Source organism: Hyla sarda, chromosome 4, assembly GCF_029499605.1.
Source record: "Hyla sarda isolate aHylSar1 chromosome 4, aHylSar1.hap1, whole genome shotgun sequence".
NCBI lineage: Eukaryota > Metazoa > Chordata > Amphibia > Anura > Hylidae > Hyla > Hyla sarda.
In genome coordinates, this window is record NC_079192.1 from 348537431 (window position 1) to 348556152 (window position 18722).

General features: G+C 43.6%; 1 protein-coding gene across 2 annotated transcripts in view; it reads left to right on the forward strand.

The window, feature by feature from the left end:
* ETF1 (eukaryotic translation termination factor 1) overlaps positions 1-18722 on the forward strand; it is a 37140-nt gene that overhangs the window by 5807 nt on the left and 12611 nt on the right. For both annotated transcript variants that reach the window (XM_056516574.1, XM_056516573.1), the window contains exons 3-6: positions 8923-9098; positions 10685-10824; positions 16439-16577; positions 17722-17912. In XM_056516574.1, coding sequence (XP_056372549.1) covers positions 8923-9098; positions 10685-10824; positions 16439-16577; positions 17722-17912 — 646 coding nt within the window. The remainder of the gene's footprint in view (positions 1-8922; positions 9099-10684; positions 10825-16438; positions 16578-17721; positions 17913-18722) is intronic.

Sequence of the window (18722 nt, forward strand, 5' to 3'; positions counted from 1 at the left end):
GTGCAGGGGATGCTGATCAGTTTGATGCTTACCGTGCCCGGATCTGCCGCGCCATTCGGCCGGAATCTTCTATTTTCGGTATATACTAAGGAGGCGCTAACTGGCACTCTGACGTCAGTGCTGCTGGCCGCAGCGCCGCCCAGCTCATCAATATTCCTCCCCTCTCTCTTCATTACAGAGCAGGGAGGGGAGGAATATTCATGAGCTGGGCAACGCTGCTTCCAGCGGCACTGACGTCAGAGTGCCAGTTAGCCCGGTTGGTGCCAGTTAGCAGCTAATTGGCATATACCGAAAATAGAAGATTACGGCTGAACAGCGCGGCGTATCCGGGCACAGTAAGCATCAAACTGATCAGTGTCCCCTGCACTACCAGCCAGTACCACTGGTTAGTGCTGGGGGAGCAAGCGGACAGTTTTCCTTTAAGGCAAGGACCTCCAAGGTAATAGTTTCTGAAATATTACCTGTACCACGAGCCACACCAGAGAGGCAGTGGGAGGTAAACAAGTGGCTCAGAAGCTGGTGTAGGAAGGAGGGGTTTTGGTTCATGGAGAACTGGGCTGACCGCTGTCGGTTACCGGCTCTACTGTAGGGACGGGCTGCACCTCAATGGGGAGGGTGCAGCTGTGCTTGGGGAGAAGATGGCTAGAAGGGTGGAGGAGTGTTTAAACTAGGGACTGGGGGGAGGGAACCTACAAGATAGAGGGGTAAGATAGTGTAGATAGAGAGGGGGGGACTGAGTAATGTACCTGGGGGTGGAGCAAAGGGGGGGGGGGTAGAATAATTAATAGGGATAGGCTTCAAAGGAAGAAAAAACATATGCCATTGAATTGCATGTTGACTAATGCCAGAAGTCTGACCAATAAAACAGAGGAACTGGAGGGGTTGATGTCTGAGGAAAATTATAACATAGTGGGTATAATATGACAAAATTATGACTTAGTGGGTATGATTCCAAGGCAAATAAAATCATGGGGTGCATCAATAGGGGCATAGATGCCCACGACAAGGAAATAATTCTACTGCTGTACAAATCACTAGTCAGACCACACATAGAATACTGTGTACAGTACTGGGCACCAGTGTACAAGAAAGATATAGTGGAGGTGGAGAGGGTTCAAAGACGGGCAACCAGGGTAATACAAGGAATGGGAGGACTACAGTACCCACAAAGATTATCAGAATTAGGGTTATTTAGTTTAGAAAAAAGAAGGCTTAGGGGCGACCTAATACCTATGTATAAATATATCAGGGGACCGTACAGAGATCTCTCCCATGATCTATTTATACCCAGGACTGTATCTATAACAAGGGGGCATCCTCTACGTCTTAACTCCTTAAGGACTTAGGGTGTACAGGTACGCCTTGAATCTGCTCCCGTTCTATAACGCGGGGTCACAGTGTGGTCGGGCCTGACCTCTAACAACGGCTGGGACCCGTGGCTAATAGCATGCAGCACTGATCGTGGTGCCGCGCGCTATTTACCCTTTAGACACTACGTCTAAAGTGAAACTAAAATGTTGCCGGTTAGCTCAGGGGCTGTTTGGGATCGCCGCGGCAAAATCGCGACATCCCGAACAGCTGTACGACAGCAGGAGGGTCCCTACCTTCCTCCTGGTGTCCGATTGCCGAATGACTGCTCAGTTCCGGAGATCCAGGCATGAGCATTCAAGCGGCAGAATCATTGATCAATGGTTTCCTATGAGAAACCACTGATCAGTGTAAAAGATCAGTGTGTGCAGTGTTATAGCCCCCTATGGGAGCTATAACATTGCCAACAAAAAAGCGTATAAAGATAATTTAATCCCTTCCCTAATAAAAGTTTGAATCATCCCCCTTTTCCCATAAAAAAAAAGTGTAAATAAACATATATGGTATCGCCGCGTGCGGAAATGTCCAAATTATAAAATTAATTAAACCGCACGGTCAATGGTCACTTTTTATATCATGAAAAAATGAATAAAAGAGATCAAAAAGTCCGATCAATAAAAAAAAGGTACCGCTAAAAACTACAGATCACTGCACAAAAAATGAGAATGCGGAAAAATAAAAAAAATTATTGGGGTCAGAAGATGACCATTTTAAATGAATACATTTTCCTGCATGTAGTTATGATTTTTTCCAGAAGTACGACAAAATCAAACCTACGTAAGTAGGGTATCATTTAGGGATCGACCAATATCGTTTTTTTAGGGCCGATACCGATAATCGGTGGTGGTTAGGGCCTATAGACGATAACTTATTCCGGTATAAGTTATCGGCTATTTATCCCCCCGCGACACCGCTGCAGATCATTGATTTAAAGCGGGCGCTTTAAATCAATGCACTGCAGTGGCTTTTGCGGTGCCAGAGGCTGCCGCCGCCACCCGCTTCTCTACCCCTGGCAGTCCGGGGGTCCTGAGACCTATCACCGCCACCGCAAGGTAATTGCCGATACCGATAATGCCCAAAATCGTGATTATCGGCCGATAATATCGGCCATACCGATAATTGGTCGATCCCTAGTATCATTTTAACCGCATGGACCTACAGAATAATGATGTCATTTAAGGTAAATAAGGTGTCATTTTTACTGAAAAATGTACAGTGTAGAAATGGAAGCCCCCAAAAGATACAAAATGGCGTTTTTTTCTTCAATTTTGTCGCACAATTATTTTTTCTTTTTTTCCTGTTTCGCCCTAGATTTTTGGGTAAAATGACTGATGTCATTCAGTAAAATTGGTGGCACAAAAAAAACAAGCCATCATATGGAACTTTAGGCTTCTTTCACACTAAAAAATTCTCAGTTTTTGAACAGCCGTATGAGGTTCCGTCTGAAATTCAGCTGAAAACAGCAGTAACAAAATCCTATACGGCCGTTAGAAAATCCCATTATAGTCTATGGGATTTTTCTAATAGCCGTTTCAACCCGTTATAGCCCGTTATTAATAAAGGCCGTTATTTTTTAATGGGAGAAATAGTTCATGAACTATTTCTCCTGTTACTATCGTCCGTCACAAAATAACGGCCGTTATTAATAATGGGTTAAAGCGGCTATTAGAAAATCCCATTATAGTCAATGGGATTTTTCGAACGGTCGTATAGGATTTTGTAACTGCCGATTTCAGCTGATTTTCAGACGGAACTTCATACGGATGTTTAAAAACGGAGAATTTTGTAGAGTGAAAGGAGCCTTAGCTTCAAAATTGAAAGGGTTATGATTTTTTAAAGGTAAGGACGGGGGTTCTTTACTGTAAGAGCAGTGAGACTGTGGAATTCTCTCCCGGAGGAGGTGGTCATGGTGAACTCAGTAAAATAATTTTAAAAGGGGTCTGGATGCATTTTTGGAGAGTAATAACATTACAGGTCATGTATACGAGATTTATAGGGACAGCATGTTGATCCAGAGATTTATTCTGACTGCCATATAGGAAGGAATTTTTACCTCTAGTATGAGGGTTTTTTGCCTTCCTCTGGATCAACTCAGTAGGGACTCATTAGAGTTATAGGTTGAACTTGATGGACTCTGGTCTTTTTTCAACCTTATGAACTATGTTACTAAAACTTTGTTATGTGAAGTTCGGAAGCCTCCTCTGTAGCACCAGCGGCTGCTTCTATTATATAACTATTTTCATTCTCCCCTGCTGGCTCTCCTGTATACTGGTCGCGCTCCTACCATGTATCCTCCTGACAGTACCAGCAGCTGCATCCTCCCTGCCTGGGGACCTAGATTAGACTCTGCCCCTCTCTGGCTTCCAGTCGGCAGGATTGCGGAGGATCAGCTGGGAAGGGAGGAGGGGGAGTTCGGGTTGGCCCCGTAGCTGGTGTCTGCAGCAGAGCGCTTCCCTGTCTGTCTGCATGACGAGTACCAGATCACATGGCAGGCCGGGGCCGCTGTGAGAAGGGAAAGGAATGAAGTATGAGGTCGGACCCTGTGCTGAAGGAAGATTTATACCAGGGACTGCTGCAGGTCTGAGAAGGCTGTGTCAAAGCTGTATGTGACATTCAGACTCTGTCTGACTCATGGCCCTGTAAAATTACAGGGTCTGACTTTCACACACAGCTTTCCCAGGCTTCTGAATAGCACATGATCTGTTATATAACATTTTATCCTCCAGTCACCTCCAAATCTGCAGTCAGTATTCTAATGTTACATCACATGTTATCCTCCATTCACCTCCAAAGCTGGAGTCAGTATTCTACGGTTACATCACATCTTATCCTCCAGTCACCTCCAGAGCTGTACTCACTATTCTGCTGTTGTATAATGTCTTATCCTCAAGTCATCTCCAAATCTGTGCTCACTATTCTGCTGTTGTATAATGTCTTATCCTCCAGTCATCTCCAAATCTGTGCTCACTATTCTGCTGTTGTATAATTTCTTATCCTCTAGTCAACTCTAAAGCTGAACTCTCTATTCTTCTGTTATAAAAACCTTTTTATCATCCAGTCACCTCTAAAGCTGTACAGTGATCCCTCAACTTACAATGGCCTCAACATACAATAGTTTCAACATACAATGGTCTTTTCTGGACCATTGTAACTTGAAACCAGACTCAACATACAATGCTACGGACAGTCCAGATCTGTGATACCTGTCAATGGCCAGAAGAACCGACCGATCAGAATGGACATTTTACCGGTAAATCACCTCTATTACTGAAGTGCATGCACTGACTGGCTGTCTGGTAGCGCCCCCTACAGTACAGGGAGGAATTGCAAGTTCTGTACTACTCCTTACCTGTGCCAGGGTTACCTGCTCCATTTGGGACACTGTGTGTACTGTATAGGACCCTGAAGAAGCTCCTGTCCTCTACTTAATCCTTTGTTTCCCAACCAGGGTGCCTCCAGCTGTTGCAAAACTACAACTCCTAGCATGGCCGGACAGCTAGCGGCTGTCCGGGCATGATGGGAGTTGTAGTTTTGCAACAGCTGGAGGCCCCCTGGTTAGGAAACACTGACATAGACAGTGATTACAGCTCCCAGCAGATCTTTCTTACATTTATATGTATGGATTTGCTTTGTCTATATTAGTTTTCTACTTATTTTTCTTTAATTCTCACTTTTTTCCTATTTTTGACATTTTGGTGGCTTCAGAACCAATTACCAGGTTTCCATAGAGTTCTGGTCTCAACATACAATGGTCGTCCTGGAACCGATTAATAATGTAACTTGAGGGACCACTGTACTTTTTGTTCTGATGTTACATTATGTCTTATCCTCTAGTCACTTCAGGAGCTGAAAACATTATTTAACCTCTTAAAATAAAAAAATAAATTTGGTGACACATTCCCTTTAAAGGGATAGTCCAGTGGTGAAAAACTTATCCCCTATCCTAAGGATAGGGGATAAGTTTGAGATCGCGGGGGGTCCGACCACTGGAGCCCCCTGCGATCTCTCTGTACGGGGGCCGGGCTCTCCGGCCAGATAGCGGGTGTCGACCTCCGCACGAAGCGGCGGCCGACACGCCCCCTCAATAAATCTCTATAGCAGAGCCGGAGATTGCCGAAGATTGCTTCGTGCGGGGGTCGACACGCCCCCTTCGCGCGGGCTGTCCGGGCCCCGTACAGGACATCGCAGGGGGCCCCAGCGGTCGGACCCCCGCGATCTCAAACTTATCCCCTATCCTTAGGATAGGTGATAAGTTGTTCACCACTGGGTTCACCACTGGACTACTCCTTTAAGGTGTTAAGCGGAGTCCCCTTGGAAATGCATTGCCGGCTATGGAAACTATTTCCAATAGCGATTCCTCTGTAGTTGGAGGGTGTGGCCTAATACAGTGATCCCACGACTTGTGTTGGCTTCAACTTAGGATGAATTCAAATGGTGATGGCTTGTCAGGGCCCATCACATGTTGAATACTGCCTCAGCTTATGATGCCCCAACGTCAGCCATCCCCACCGGGACTGTTTGTACTGCAGTTCCCCTGCTGGGATTACTGACCTCTAACCTGGTGGCGGTACTGAGAGTAGGGAGCACAGGTAGACGTTATTTCAGCTGCAGTATGGGTCTGCAGGGCTCTGAATGACAGTCCTGAATTTGTCCCTCTCCCTCCCCGCTGTGCCATAATGATGACACACTGCACTTACCTGTGCTGTGTGCTTCTGACATTAACCATTTGAGATCCAATGGAATGTGAAGGGGGCGCTGTTATCCAGGGTCCAGCTCCCTACACATGTACTGACACTTGGCTGTATAAGGGAGTGTCTGCAAATAGCAGGCATGAAGAAAAACACAGCAACTTCTGGCCAAGGGGCTGTAAAGGTAGACAAGTGATTCCTAGTCCTTATTGCAGTGGTCTCCAGACTGTGGACTTCCAGCTGTTGCAAAACTACAACTCCCAGCATGCCCAAAAAGCCAACAGCTGTCGTTGCTGGGAGTTGTAGTTTGCCACAGCCGGATGTCCACAGTGCAGGGAAAGAAGGGGGAGCAGCCTGTGCCAGATTAATGTGTGGTGTCAGTGCGGTCAGGAAGAAATAATGCTAAAGTTTTTGTGATCCTGTGATCATTGTTTTAAGATGTTTTTTTTTATTTTTTTCATTAAAACCCTAAAAAATCCTTTGTCATTTTGCATATTTATCAAATGAATAGAACCAATTGAATAACTAATCGATTTTTACAAATAATTTAGTTGCAGCCTTAGTCTGAATACTTTTTCTTTAATATAGCCTTGTGGTGTTAAGGGTTATAAGTGTTTTCCAGGGATCCCCCTATTAGCACTATTGCCCTAGGTGAACAAGGAGGACGTGTGTGACAGTCTCCAATATAGTCTCACTTTGAAGGGAAAAAAATGTGGTACAATTTCTGCTCATCCTCCAAAGAATTTTGCGGTGGATTGATCAAATGTAAAACACATTTATCTTTAAGAATGGTGCACAAAACACCTCTGCCAGCATACCTAGATTTCATAGCCTAAGATATGACTAGTTTATTAAAAGGAGTGTCTCTTATAGCAAACTGACATTTTAAACATCAGTCTTATGTTCACGACAAGTCCCCCACCCCCCACCACCATTTAATGCAATAAAGATTTGTATTTTAGCCCTCAGTTCCTCGTACAGTATTAACACAGTTCTGTAGTAGGAGACTAGGTCAAATTGTTGAGCATGAATGGGTATAAAAGTGAACATCTTCATCACTAGTACAAAGGTATTATATCGTCTGCCATAGGATGTCGTCTCCGTACAACCACCTAGTGTTCTACTTTAAAGGGGTTATTCAACATAAGGTTACTTTACTAATTACCTGTCAGACGGTAATGGACATGCTTACCGAGGATCTGTGCCTGTGTTGGTGTTAAATGGCAGTGTCATGTGTCCCCAGTGTTTGTGTGAACTGGCTATTTCCGCTATCTGTGCCCTCCCTCCAACTACAATCCCCAGGATCCCTTGTTTCTAGGTGGGAGGTAACTTTTCTCTCCCCTACACATCAGCCACCACACCCATCACACGTTTTATGCTGCCAAAAATGAACATTCGGGTCAAAGATCACATAAGAATTGCGAGACCAACCATCAAACACCAGTACAGACACTATATTATGAACTACAATAACTTTACTGCCCTTGTAACATAGTGAAATAAAAGAAAATCCCAGAATACCCCCTTATTCTTCTGCTGGTGGAATACTGTGGTATTCTGCAGCACATGATCACTTGAGCTCTTGCCATCATTCTGAAGAGATGATCGATGACGGCCATAGACGTGCATTAGTCTTCCTTTTGAATTCAGTACTCGGATAAATCTAAAGTGGCATTGACTTTTTTTTTTTTTTTTTTTGTCCCATTGCTTTGGGGTGTCTGCACCTAAATAATCACTGAAGAGTATTTGACTTTTCACTTTTTGTGTAGGTTCACTTAAAGGAGAACTGTGGCACAACACTTTTCATGTCCCCTGTGCCCGGCTGCAAAAACAAAAACAAAAAAATTTAACTCTACTTCCTCTGTTCCCCCGTTGCGCCAATCTGGGCATCCGAGACTGCCGGTGCTGGTCTGCTTCCTGGTCTTGGTGACTCATATTGCGCTCAGCGTATGACCGGCCTCAGTGATGTCCTGCCTCCGTTGGTGATAGGCTGAGCGCTCTGTAAGGAGCTTGGGCCCGCCTTCTCCCCGCTGCCTGGGCTCCTTACATGACTCTCATCCTATCACCAGCTGAGGCGGGACACCGCTGAGGCCGGCAATACGCTGAGCACAGTAGGAGTCACCAAGAAGCAGGAAGCAGACCAGCACTGGAGGTCGTGGACTCCAATATCGGTGGAACGTAGGAAGATGACTCAAAGAGGGAAGCGGATAGGGGCTTTGATCTCAACATTTAGGTCCCACCGCGGGCAGCCACATCTTTTAGATGTTTGGTATATCCTGTGAAGGGGAATAGCCCTTTTAAATGACATTTGTAAGCATTTTTTTTTTGCACTAGTTATTGCTTGGACACAGCTGGATTTATTGTATGAGAGTTTTGGCTACTGATGTTTTGTGATGGACTAGTGAATCAGGTCAGCTCTAGGCATACCTTAAATGGCACAGCTTGTCATTATCGGCCATATGTTGAGGTTGCGGTTACAGGTTTGCGTGTGACTTGCCCTCTAAAGGGGCCACATAAAGTTGGATTGTAACTTGCTGCTATGTGTAAGTTGCAGTAAATAGCCCAAGGTTATCAGTTGTTAAACTAGAAATTCTCTATTCTGACACATGTTGTTTTCCTTTGCAGGATAATTCCTTAGTGTAAGGGAGATATATCCTCCCACATACAGGCATTATGAAGTGTTTAGGCTCATTGTGTTTTTTTTTATTTTTTGTATTCTGCACATTGTGAACCAATATACAAACACTTATTGATGGAAGACACTAAACCCATCTGAGTAATAAAAAAAGGAATTGGTAAAAAAGTAAGCTAGAAAAGATGTATGTGCTTGAAGATATTAAAGTATTTCATATATTCCTAATTGCAGAAATGGCACCAGTATGATCTCTTTGATCATTCCTCCCAAAGACCAAATTTCGAGAGTGGCCAAGATGTTGGCTGATGAGTTTGGTACTGCGTCTAACATCAAGTCACGGGTGAACCGTCTGTCTGTCCTGGGAGCAATTACGTCTGTACAACAGAGGCTCAAGCTCTATAATAAAGGTAAGCTTATTTTTACCTTGTCATTTCACATGTGGGAAAGTAATCATTGGCAACTGTAATGGAGGCAGACCGAGGTCCTCTAAGAACTAAGCCAGTGGGAGTTATGGTTACAGAACATCTTTCACAAAAAGTTGTCGAGCACCCCCCCCCCCACATAGTACAGGTGTAGACAATCTTCGTAACAGCATAGACATTCATAGCCTACAACTACAAACCATCCAATAGCTACCAATATTTTATCCTTGAATAAAATAATTCCAAATCAATTTGGTATCCAGAAGTCATAACTTATTGAAAGTAGACTTGCGCATACACAGTAAAATGATATAAATGTATGTAGGATCCCAATACAGCAGCATTAAGCTCCTTAATGACAATGGACATAAATGTGCAGCCTGTTAACCTAGCACTAAACGCACCAGGACGTTCATTTTAGTCCTAAACGGCATTCCGGCTATAAAGTGAGCACAGGCACTGATAAGTCAGGACCTCGCTAGTTATGACAGACATCAGCAATCTTGCCTGCCATTAACCCTTTAGATGCTGTAAATACACCACCACCAAAGGATGGAGCCATGGACAGAAAATCAGTAAGTATGATGTTCATTAGTGTCTCCCACATTATAACATTGTACCAATAGGTTAGTGCAGATGATACTGATGAGATTCCCTTTAACCCATCAAGTACGCCCTTGTGTCCTGGTACTTAAGGTGCACACCTTGGTCCTGTTACCAGGGTTTAAAGCGTGCTCATGAGCAGAGAATTCTTCAAACCCAGCCAGGACCCACATGTCGGGACGATGCCCATCATTAACCTTTTAGATGCCACAATTAAAATTGATTGCAGCGTCTAATGTGTGGACTTAACAGTGCCGGTTAGCTCAGGGCAGCTGATCAGGACATCCACAGCTAAATCGCTGGTCCCAATGAGCTTAGTGGAAAGAGGGAGGGCCCTTACCTGCCTCTTTGCCGTCCAATCGGTGCTCTTGCCAGCGATGGCAGGCTAGAGCAGCAGAGCCGATAAGAATGGAAGAGGAAAAACGTAAGCCCTATCCACATATCCTAAAATGGGACCCCATTCATTCTCTATGGAGCCTCCGGAGATAACTAAATACAACTCTTGGCTTTCTCCAGGGGCATTATTGTGAATGAATGGTATGTATAGATTTAACTTCTGACCTCACCTGATTTTACTTTTTATACATTACCAGATTGGTGCTTTTAGTCATAAGGCAGAGATTTAACAAAACAAGTGTAAAGTGGTGCAGTTTCCCATAACAACCAATCAGATCGCTTCTTTCACCTTTGAGAAGGACTCTGAAAAATGAAAGAAATCTGGTTGCTGTGAGCATCCGCTCTACTTTTCCTGTGCACAAGTTTTGACAAACCTCCCCCAAAAAGTTTATTAAAACCATGCATCAGGGAAACCAAGCTGTTCACTTCAATTTAGTACTGATGTGTGTATGAACCTTTTTAATCCTTGAATGTAAAACTTTCAATTTTATGCAAATCGGAAAATGTATGTGGGAAGTGTTTATACTAGGTTTCCTCTACTGATCTGACAGAATTATTTTTTTGTCTTTTAGTACCACCCAATGGTTTAGTGGTTTACTGCGGAACAATTGTAACAGAAGAAGGAAAGGAAAAGAAAGTAAACATAGACTTTGAACCTTTCAAACCAATCAACACATCTTTGTATTTATGTGACAACAAATTTCATACAGAGGTATGGTGCTTGGACGTGTTCTGTCATTCACTTATGATGTGAGTTTTTTTTGTTGGTTGTTTTTTTGTCGTCCCACACACACACACACACACACACACACACACACACAAGTTGTGGCACTAGTGAGTGATTTCACATGCAGAGACTTGACTGTGGCTTCCAAAGTGCTGGTTTAAAAGTCCTAAAAGTCCTACCTATGTTTAATTCTAGGCAACAGTAAGTTAGGGGTCAGGATTTGTTGGGTTTTCGAAGGAGATCTTCCTCTGACTTTAGATTTGTTAGATATACTGCTCTGTTCACATGTATACATAATGGGGGGAGGGGGGATTTATCATCGTATATAGAGCTTTTTTTTTTTTTTTTTTTGCGCAAAATCTGATTCTACAGTTAAGTTTACCACATCGCACTTTCTACTGTAGAATCGAATTTATTAACTGCATGTTTTTTTTTTTTTTTTTTAACACCCAAAAAATGCGCAAATGCACTTTTCTTACGCAAATATACACCACATTGGAGGACACCTACTAAAGTCTTCTAAAGCATCTGAGAATTATATTAACTATTTTGGGACAGTTAGGACGACTACTCCCATCATGGACAGGCTCTGCCCATGATGAGAGTTGTAGTCAAGGGGCTGAGGTACAGATCGCATTGGGTCATTCTCCAGAGACCCGCTGCGATCCGCATTTATAAACTGTATAAAAGACAGCAGCACATGAGGCTACACTGCGCTGCCCACCGGCTCCTGTATACTGTATCCCAGTTCATAATCCCCGCCGGGAGGCGGGAGCACTGATTGGTGAATAGCTGTTCACAAATCAGAGCTCCTGTCTCCCAGCGGCGGCGATTATGAATTGCCGATAAATGTTCTGGTCACTGATTTAAAGTGGCCGCAGCGCCAGCTGCTTGTTAAAGATCAGCAGCCCGGCCATTTTAAAACAGTGACCAGCAGTGGCTCTTACAGGCCCAGACACTTCTCCTCCTGATTTTAATATTCTTTATATTTCCTTGCCTGGCTGCCCTCCGGCAGGCTCAGGTACTGCGGCAGGTCCTTGTGGGCTGTGTGGCTAGCATGAGGAGTGACGTCCGCTGCCGGCTCCTCTGCACTGCATCAGGAACATCACTCCACTCCTCTTTTACTGCAGCCGCCGCGGGTGACTTCTAAAGTGGCTGCGGCCGGGCTGCTGAACAAGCAGCCGGCGCTGCGGCCACTCTGACCAGCGGCGGCTGCAGAGAATGAGGAGTGACGTCCCTGACGCCACGCAGAGGAGCCGGCAGGAGATGTCACTTGTCATACTACACAGCCGCATTACCTGAGCCTGCCGTAGTGCAGCCAGGTAAGGAAGTATGAAAAATATAAAAAGTGGGTGGGGGGGGGGGGTGAGATGAGGAGGATGAGGCAGAGGGGGTAATGATGAGCAAGGGGGGGAAATAATGAGCAGGGGGAATGATGAATCAGAGGGGGGAAATGATGCGCTGGTGGGGGAGAATGATGAGCAAGGAGAATCACAGCGGAAAGGAGGCACACGGGATCGGGGGGGGGGTAAATGTTGCACAGGGGCTGATAAATGGGGAGGGGCAAACTGAGGAGCAGGGAGAATCCTGTGAAAATGAGGGTGCGGGTTATACGCCGATAAAAATATGTATACAGTGGCCTGGAGCCGTCGGGCAGCACAGTGGAGCCGCATGTGCCGCCGGCTTGTAAAGTTAATAAATGTGGATCACTGCCGGTCTCTGTAGAATGACCTGCTGTGATCCATTATGCAAAATGCATAATGAGAACATAGTCAGGCCTGGACTGTATAGCTCCGCCCCCTGATGACTTCATCACTAGGAGGCTGGGCAGTAAAGGTCACAGGGGGGTCTCAGGAGTGACTCTGTCCATGATGGGAGTTATAGTCTAGGGGCTGAGGGGCAGACCGATGGGGGGCTCACTCCTGCAACCTTTACTGCTCTGCCCCCTAGGGATGACATCATTAGTGGCGGAGCTACTCAGTCCAGACCTGACCGTTCTCATTATGCATTTTGCATAATGGGAACAGAAACTTTCTGCCAGTGTGTTTCCAAACAGGGAGACTCCAACTGTTGTTAAGGACTGAGCCCTTTTTCGCAATTCTGACCACCGTCACTTTAAGCGTTAATAACTCTAAGATGCTTTTACAGAATATTCTGATTCTGAGATTTTTTTCGTGACGTATTCTACTTTATTTTGGTGGTAATTTTTCCGCGTTACTTGCATCCTTTCTTGGTGAAAAATCCCCAAATTTCATGAAAATTTAGAAAATTTTGCATTTTTCTAACTTTGAAGCTCTCTGCTTGTAAGGAAAATAGATTATCCAAATACATTTTATTTTTATTCACAAATACAATATGTCCACTTTATGTTGGCATCATAAAATTGACATATTTTTACTTTTTGAAAAAATTTGAGGGCTTCAAAGTAGAGCACCAATTTTCAAAAATTTCATGAAAATTGCAAAATCTGAAGGGACAGATGTTACAGAACTACAACTCCCAGCATGCCTGGGCAGTCTAGGCAAACTGAGAATTGTAGTTTGGCAACATCTGGAGGGCTACTGTTTGGGCACCACTGTAACAGTGATCACCAAACTGTCACCCTCCAGACGTTGCAAAACTACAACTCCCAGCATGCCCAGACAGCCTTTGGCCTTAGCCTTTTCCGGGTGATCGGTTCACCAGAGACCCGATCAGCCCGGAATTGGAGAAAATCGCTTGTCTGAATTGACATGCGTTTTTCTCCGATCGCCGACATGGGCGGGTCTCAGGACCCCCCTCGGCGATGTGCCGGGATGCCTGCTGAATGATTCCAGCAGGCATCCCGGTCTGGTCCCCAACCGGCTAGCGGCGGGGACTAGAATTCCCACGGGCGTAAGGACTTTAAAACGGGGGCGTATGGATACGCCTGCCGTTCTTAACGGGTTAATTACAGCCCCCCATGATAGGAGTTGTAGTTTAGCAACACTTGGAGGCTTCCTGTTTAGGAACACAGCATTATGTGTGCTCTCCGCAAGGGAGAGCGCCAAAAATGTACTTACCTTTTTTTCCTTCTCATTTTAGATACGTGAATGCAGAGGACTACGTCAGATTCGGTGGATTGCAACGATGACCAGCATTTTTTAAACTTCAATAAAAGGGTTAATAAGGGCTGTGGGGGAGTGTTTTTTTTTAATAAAAAAAAGTTTTCGATGTGTCTTGTTTTTTATAACTTAATTATTATGCTTCTGGGGGAAGCAGTCTAATAGACGGAATCCATAACTAAGCTGGGGCTTAGCGTTAGCACCAAAAACAGCTAGCACTGACCTCCAATTATTACCCCGGTACCACTGCCCCAGGGGTGCCTGGAAGAGCCGTTATCAACAGGCCCGGGGCGTCAAATATGATGCTCCTGGGCCTAGGCGGTAACAGGCTGGCATTATTTAGGCTGGGGAAGGCCAGTAACAATGGTCCTCGCCCACTCTGGTAAAGTTAGGCTGTTTCTGCTTGGTTGGTATCTGGCTGATACTGAAAATAAGGGGAACCTTTTGCGTTCTTTTTGTAATATAAATAAATAAATAACGTGTGTGGTTCCCCCTATTTTCAGTATCAGCCAGATACCAACCAAGCTGCAACAGCCTGACATTACCATTGTTAGTGGCCCTCCCCAGCCTAAATAACGCCAGCCTGTTACCGCCTAGACCCAAGAGCTCCATATTTGACGCTCTGGGCCTGATGGTACTGGCTCTTCCCGGCACCCCTGGGTCGGTGGGTACTGGGGTAATAATTAAAGGTTAGCGCTAGCTGTTTTTGGGGCTAACTCTAAGCCTCGGCTTAGTAATGGATTCAGTCTATTAGACAGCTTCCACTACTAAGCCTAATAATTCAATAAAAAACATGACACATTGAAAAAAAAGTTTATTTAAAAAACGCTCCCTGACAGCCCTCTTTAACCCTTTTATTGTAATTAACAAAACGCTGGTCATCATCGCAATCCACCGAATCTGATTTAGTCTTCCGCAATCACATATCTGAACTGAGAAGAAAAGAAAAAAGACACAAAAAAAGATATTACATTTTTGGCGCTCTCCCCTGGGGAGTGTGCCCATACTGCAGTGTGTTCCTAAACAGAGAGCCTCCAATTTTTGACATCTGCCTACTGTATCATGTATATACAGTCATCTATAGACAGCTGTATACACAGGATAGCGCACAAAGACTTAACCCACGTTGCTGCTGAGCAGTTCTGGGTTAACATTTTCATTGCTGGGCTCCGGTCTAGTATACATGGGTACACTATTCACCCCGGTATACTATACAGCTGGCAGAGGTAAGTAGTGATGCTCTGCACCCTGTATATGTAAGGAGTGATATGTAAGGAGTGATTTATAGTATATGTATATGCTATAAATCACTCCTTACCCTCCGTGGGCTGGGCGCTTTGCATCCGACCCATTAGAATGGTATCCTGAAGGCTTTGAAAAAATGGCCACAGGGTACAAAATTACACACATCAGCAAAAAAACGCAAGAAAAAATGACAAAATGCAGGAAAAATCTTTGACAGTTTTTCTGGCGTCTTTGCTGGTGGACAAAAAACCTCAATGGAATATGAGCCTCAAAGCAATAGAACAAAATCCCTGTGTCCACTTTCCAGTGAGGTGCAGCTCAGGTGTATAAATAGAACTGTGTGGAGATTTAGAACTTTGCACAAAATTTATCACGTGGCTTGCACAAGTATGGTATATTTGGTGCAATTGCACCAAATTTAGACCAACCAAAACGATCTACAAAAATCTCTACCTACATCAACATTGATACATGTCCCCCAATGTGTATATATAGTCTATTATTAAATGGACAGTAAATGTGTGTGTGTGTGTGTATATGTGTATATATATATATTTATTATACACATGCATGCGCAAAGTAAGTTTCTCATCACACCACCATATAAGGTAGCGTGCCCTCTGATCCGCTCTGGTTATAAAGTCTCAGAAGCTGATTGGGATTAATGCAAAGTCAGAAATCTCCCCAGAAGGGAAGAGAACCCATCTGCAGACAGCTGTTTCGGGGCAGTTACTCCTCATCAGTACAGAGCAGGGTGTTCTGGCTTGGCTGAGGATGAGAGACCTGTAGAGACTAGCTAAAAGGGACGAGTATTTTCCTCAGGGAGAGGCACCGCTTCAGTGTGTGTGTGTAGATAATATTATATATAATATATATTGTACATGGCACTTTTCCAGAAGGCCCACTTGTTTTCTCCCATATACTAGTAGAAAATTTTGATACAAGCAGTATCTTTCCTTCTTTCTCCTGATAAATAAAGCTATTAGTTTGTTTTAAGTTTATTTAAAACATTGTAATATATTAGGCCAGTGTATTGTAATACATTGTAATAAATTAGGCCAGGTCTTATAAGTTGGGATTGTGCATCCTTCTGCATGCTGGCATGGGATTTTAGGTCAATGAAGTCATTTTTCACAAATGTGTTCTGTTTTATTTATTTTTTATTTTTTTGTCAGGTGGAAGTCTGCCGTTTCATTGTGTGGCTGTAGCAATTAAATTGGAATTAATATTAGATATTACCCATTTTATTTACATGAGATATGTTTTTGCAGGCTCTTACAGCTCTACTTTCTGATGACAGCAAGTTTGGATTCATTGTAATAGATGGCAGTGGAGCTCTTTTTGGAACTCTACAAGGAAATACAAGAGAAGTGCTACACAAATTCACTGTGGATCTTCCAAAGAAGCATGGTAAATCATACAATTGTCAGATCTCAGTAGGATGGGGAACATTTACTGTATAAATCTGCAAACTTGACTGGGTACTTGGTTTTCTTTAGATATTCAATATTTTACTTCTGGGATGCTTAGACCAGTTTTATTTATTTACTAGCTGAGTACCCGGCGTTGCCCGGTTTTTCCTTCCTAATCGTTGTTGGGGAAATGAGGAAACTTTTGACTTCATATCACATCCCCATAAATTGTCCTCGTGTCCCGACCTCTGATCAAGTATTATTGAAATATCTCCAGCCGTTATGCAGTAACATATATTTCCCATAGACTTGTATGGGACTTTACAAAAACCCTGATCCTGGCAAATAGGAGTGAGTAATGGTTAAATTACCTATCCTATGTTTGTTGTTGACATATAAGTAACGTGTGCCAAGTTTCATGTTAATATCTTAAGCCGTTTGGAAGTCATGCTGGAACATACACACATACATACACACATGCATACACACATGCATACACACACACACACACTGGGGAAGATTTATCAAAACCTGTCCAGAAGAAAAGTTGCTCAGTTGCCCATAGCAACCAATCAGCTCGCTTCTTTCATTTTTAACAAGGCCTCTGCAAAATGAAAGAAGCGATCTGATTGGTTGCTATAGGCAACTGGGTAACTTTTCCTTTGCACAAGTTTTGATAAATCTCCCCCATTGAGTTTTACATAGATAAAATAAATTTTACTGAGAAAAAATTTAATCTATAACAGCAATATTGTACCTGAACATTTATAGGAAATGACATACAGTGAGAGTGGTGAATCTTCAAAGAGAGGGGCATAGCAGCAATAGTAATCTCCCACCTCATCTTCAGATCGGGCGTGGAGAGATGCAATTTCATGCTTAGCAGTACAGTTGCCATACGTTGCCCAGCAGGTTTTGTGCATGCGTCTAATTCTGGTGGTTCGGAACTCGCTGGGCATTGGCAACCCAACCACCCAGTGTAGACTTGCATTTCTCTGTGCCTTTAGAACAATGATCGGGTGAGAGATAACTATTACAGATACACTATAAGGGTAATTTTCTAAATGTAAGCTCAGTGTTTGTGGTAAATGTTATGGACCGTTTTACATTATAATCTTAATTTTTTTTTTGTCCTCCAACAGGCAGAGGAGGGCAGTCTGCTTTGCGTTTTGCACGTCTAAGAATGGAGAAACGTCACAATTATGTTAGGAAAGTAGCAGAAACTGCTGTGCAGCTGTTTATTTCTGGTGATAAAGTGAACGTAGCTGGTCTCGTGTTGGCTGGGTCAGCTGACTTCAAAACAGAGCTTAGTCAGTCTGATATGTTTGATCAGGTGAGAGGTTTACAACGGTCTGTTCAGATTGGCTTCATTACATTTTAAATGTTGTCACTGATCTCATAATCTATCCAAAAAAGTTTGTTTTTGAATGTTTGTTAGTAGATTTGTTTGGTGGATTGTTGTCGTGTGATTTTAAATTTAACCTATTTGTTTTAAGAGCCATCATTTCTTCAGAGCCATTTGAAGGGCTACTCATATTTGTGGACAGCATTCCTTGTTTCACCATAAAATTCAAGATAAAGAAATGTGTACCTAAAGGAAAACTGTCATAAGTGTCACCCGCACTACCTGTTGGTACAGGCTTGTAGTGCGGGTAAAAAAATACTGCATCCAAAAATACCCAACTTTACACTAGGGTGATAAGTGCGAATCACATGGAGGCGGCGTTCCTCCAGGTTCCAATACACTCTTAGCATATAATAGATTCACACGAAACAACTTTGTTCTTTTTATGCAATATTTAGTTTCTTCAATTCAGGCATACATAGTCAAATAGTATAAAAATACAATCACCTGTAGTGCACAGCTAGTAGCTTTATTCCAGATTAAATTTGCTCACTCCAGAGCATCCTGTTGCAGGGGTTCCTTCCTCTCACAAAGGAGACAGTTGCTTCTAATTGTAGTGCGGGTGAAACTGGGAAAAATGATTCTCACCCTCACAGATCCTTGGCTTCGTTACTCAGTTATGCTTCTTATTCGGTTGCAGGTTTGGAGCATAGGCGGAGCTTCAGTAGCACCACCACCACTGCTGCTGTCTCACTCCATTGGTGTTCTAAATATTCTTGCATTCCATTCAGTGTTGAG